At 37.5% G+C, this 2,669-nt stretch overlaps 1 protein-coding gene across 1 annotated transcript in view; it reads right to left on the bottom strand.

Moving 5' to 3' along the window:
• Positions 1 to 2,669, bottom strand: part of LOC101854815 (advillin) — a gene marked incomplete at its 3' end in the record, with an annotated part of 40,034 nt that overhangs the window by 16,693 nt on the left and 20,672 nt on the right. Inside the window, 3 exon segments of the mRNA XM_013086326.2 lie at positions 90 to 168; positions 374 to 500; positions 1,685 to 1,751. Of these exon segments, the coding sequence (XP_012941780.2) occupies positions 90 to 168; positions 374 to 500; positions 1,685 to 1,751 (273 nt within the window).

Here is a 2,669-nt window from a genome sequence, read left to right as displayed (position 1 = left end):
ATAACTATAATACACCAATATACATGTGTATACAAACGTCAACACATACATACGCACGCCATGACACATAATGTTATTAAAAATATTACCGTTGACGTCAGAAGCTTTTGCTTGAGTGGCTGTTTAGCAGCAAGTGGCATATCGTACATGACTCGATCTCCATTTACCCTGGGAACAGAATATATGCCTTCTTGAATTCTCTCGTTGACTGGTAAAACAGATCGTTTTGAATCCCCTACCATACATGTATGTCACAATTTTAACCCTTTTTTAGCCTTTCGTATTTTCATGTCTAGACAAACCAACTGTAAACACGTATGCATGATTTGCAATATGAATTTTTATGTCATGTTTTGTGTACCCATACACCTACCTGAACAATTGTACAGCTCTGACTTGGTCTTCCTCGGGGGAGGTTTGATCCTCTTGTTGGCTCTCAGAGCTCCCGCAAATCTGTAGCTTCTTTAAAAACGATTCGCTCAGCGATTTCTCATCCTTGTCTTGAGACAGAAAGAAAAAAAAAGGAAAAAATACAAGAAGAAAACATCAGGACGAGACACTTTAGTGGGTCGTAGAACATGACAAATTCGGTTTTAATCAACACTTGTTCCCTCTATTTTGGTCAACTGTGTAACAGTTTAACACAATGACACTATGGTCTGATAAAACAACAATACTACAATACTGATAACTTTAAAAGACATAAATCTTTGGTTCGCTGATTTTTATACTATTGTCTCTGCGGAAACATTTGCAATCTGCTTTCGGAAGTAAAACTGCATAGAAAAGGAAGGGACCTATTATTATAGCTTGTGGCCAAATACCTTATCAAGACATCAGTGGTATTCATAAGCTTTGTCTTTTTATCGATTTATCTGAGTTTTTAACACCGAAAACCGGTGGACGATTTTCTGACACTTTTATGGCAAGCATTTAAACATCATAACAAAGGGCTATAGTACAGTGCATAGACAGGAAGATGAACGATTGGTTTCAAACCGTTAATCGATTTTTGTGTAATAAAATAATAGAGGAACTAAAGGAGTTGTTTAAATTCATTTCTCGTACGTCCCACTTACCGAATCCACATTAAGTGCTCTTATAACAGAATACTGTTCTCTTCTTTTCTACTGACTGCGTCAGTTTGCATGGAACCTAAGACCCAAGTCAGACTGACAATTTTGTTTATTTTTTAAAGATCGTAAATGCTATCCCTTGCCATCTTTGGGTATAACCTACTCTGTAAAACGCTGTTTTCGATAGTCTACAAATGTGCATGTAGAGTTTAGAGCGACATGCAACTTCAATATCGAGGGCAACTTATCTGCAAGTGTCCGGAATAGTCTAAAGGTGAATAAGAAGACAAAAGCAACAACCCACCAACAAGCAAACAAACACACAAAAAACAAACAACAACAACAACCAAACAACAAACAAACAATTCATTATTCACTGATTCACCAAATCTTTTGAGAGTCTTGTTGGTATTTGTTACATCGGTATTGCTGCTGTAAAGTACGCTTCTTTATCAAGATTGAAATAGCTTTTCTTTCACTTCGCTCTAGAAGAATTGTAGTCACATAAACGAAATGGAAATCACGTTCAGAGATAAAGAAGGCCCAACGGGATGAAATCTGATGCTTTAGCTATTGATCGCTGAGAAGGTCAAACACATTCCACTCACCAATAACGACAATGTGACCCTTGCCATCTCTCTGCCATGTGCGAATCTTTTTGGCGAGATTAATGGCCTGAAAAGAAATAACAAATTAATACGTGTATACACACAAGTACCCAATGCAATATGTATAGAGAGAAAAAGAACGAGATAGAAATATAAAGAGCGTGCGCGAGAGAGATAGAGACAAAGAGACAGAGAGACAGAGAGGCAGAGAGACAGAGAGAGAGAGAGAGAGAGAGAGAGAAAGAATGAGACAGACAGACAGACAGACAGACGAGAAAGGGCTACGGAGGTAAAATAATTAATAACAGGGAAAACAAAATGTTATATACCTTGGATTGAACCCAATATTCAGGATTGGCAAAGTAAATGAGCTACTTTATCGAACATACCTCTGCCAACTTCTGCAGGTCAAGTCAACTAAGACATAATTAACCGAGGGGATATATTATAATAGCTTACACTGTAGTATTAAAGGGAATATTTCCTTGAATAGCACCATTGAATCTCTTCCATACACTATGATTAGCTTGGAAATACAATGTCTAAACCGATATGCCCCCTGCTGTCGACACGATAATCTATCATTTGACTGAACAAACATAGTGATTAACCCAAGAGTGTTGTTTCTCGCGAATTGGAAATCGGCTCCTTGCGTTTCAAAAGGAGCTGTTATAGGTTCAGGAAACGACCAACGGGCAGGCAACAGCATTTGAGTATGGTATGATAATGGTATGGTATGAAAATGGAGCCCCATTTACCAAGCTTGTTGTGAACAAAAACTGTTACTGTTTTCCTTTTGTTATTTCCACAACAGAGATATTGTACTAGATTTGGTCTTCCATGCTCATGCTTATTATACATAATGTGTTTTTATTGATCTGATGCTAACCTCAGTGGAAATCTTTGCGATTATTTTCATTTTATCAATATTCACAATAACTACCCATAGGACAGTAGACTTCCCTTCTTCAAATACTTCTGCCCC

Source organism: Aplysia californica, unplaced genomic scaffold (genome assembly GCF_000002075.1).
Source record: "Aplysia californica isolate F4 #8 unplaced genomic scaffold, AplCal3.0 scaffold00455, whole genome shotgun sequence".
In the NCBI taxonomy this organism is placed as follows: Eukaryota; Metazoa; Mollusca; class Gastropoda; order Aplysiida; family Aplysiidae; genus Aplysia; species Aplysia californica.
The sequence above is the reverse complement of the archived record's forward strand: the minus strand, read 5'-3'. Positions and strand labels throughout refer to the sequence as shown.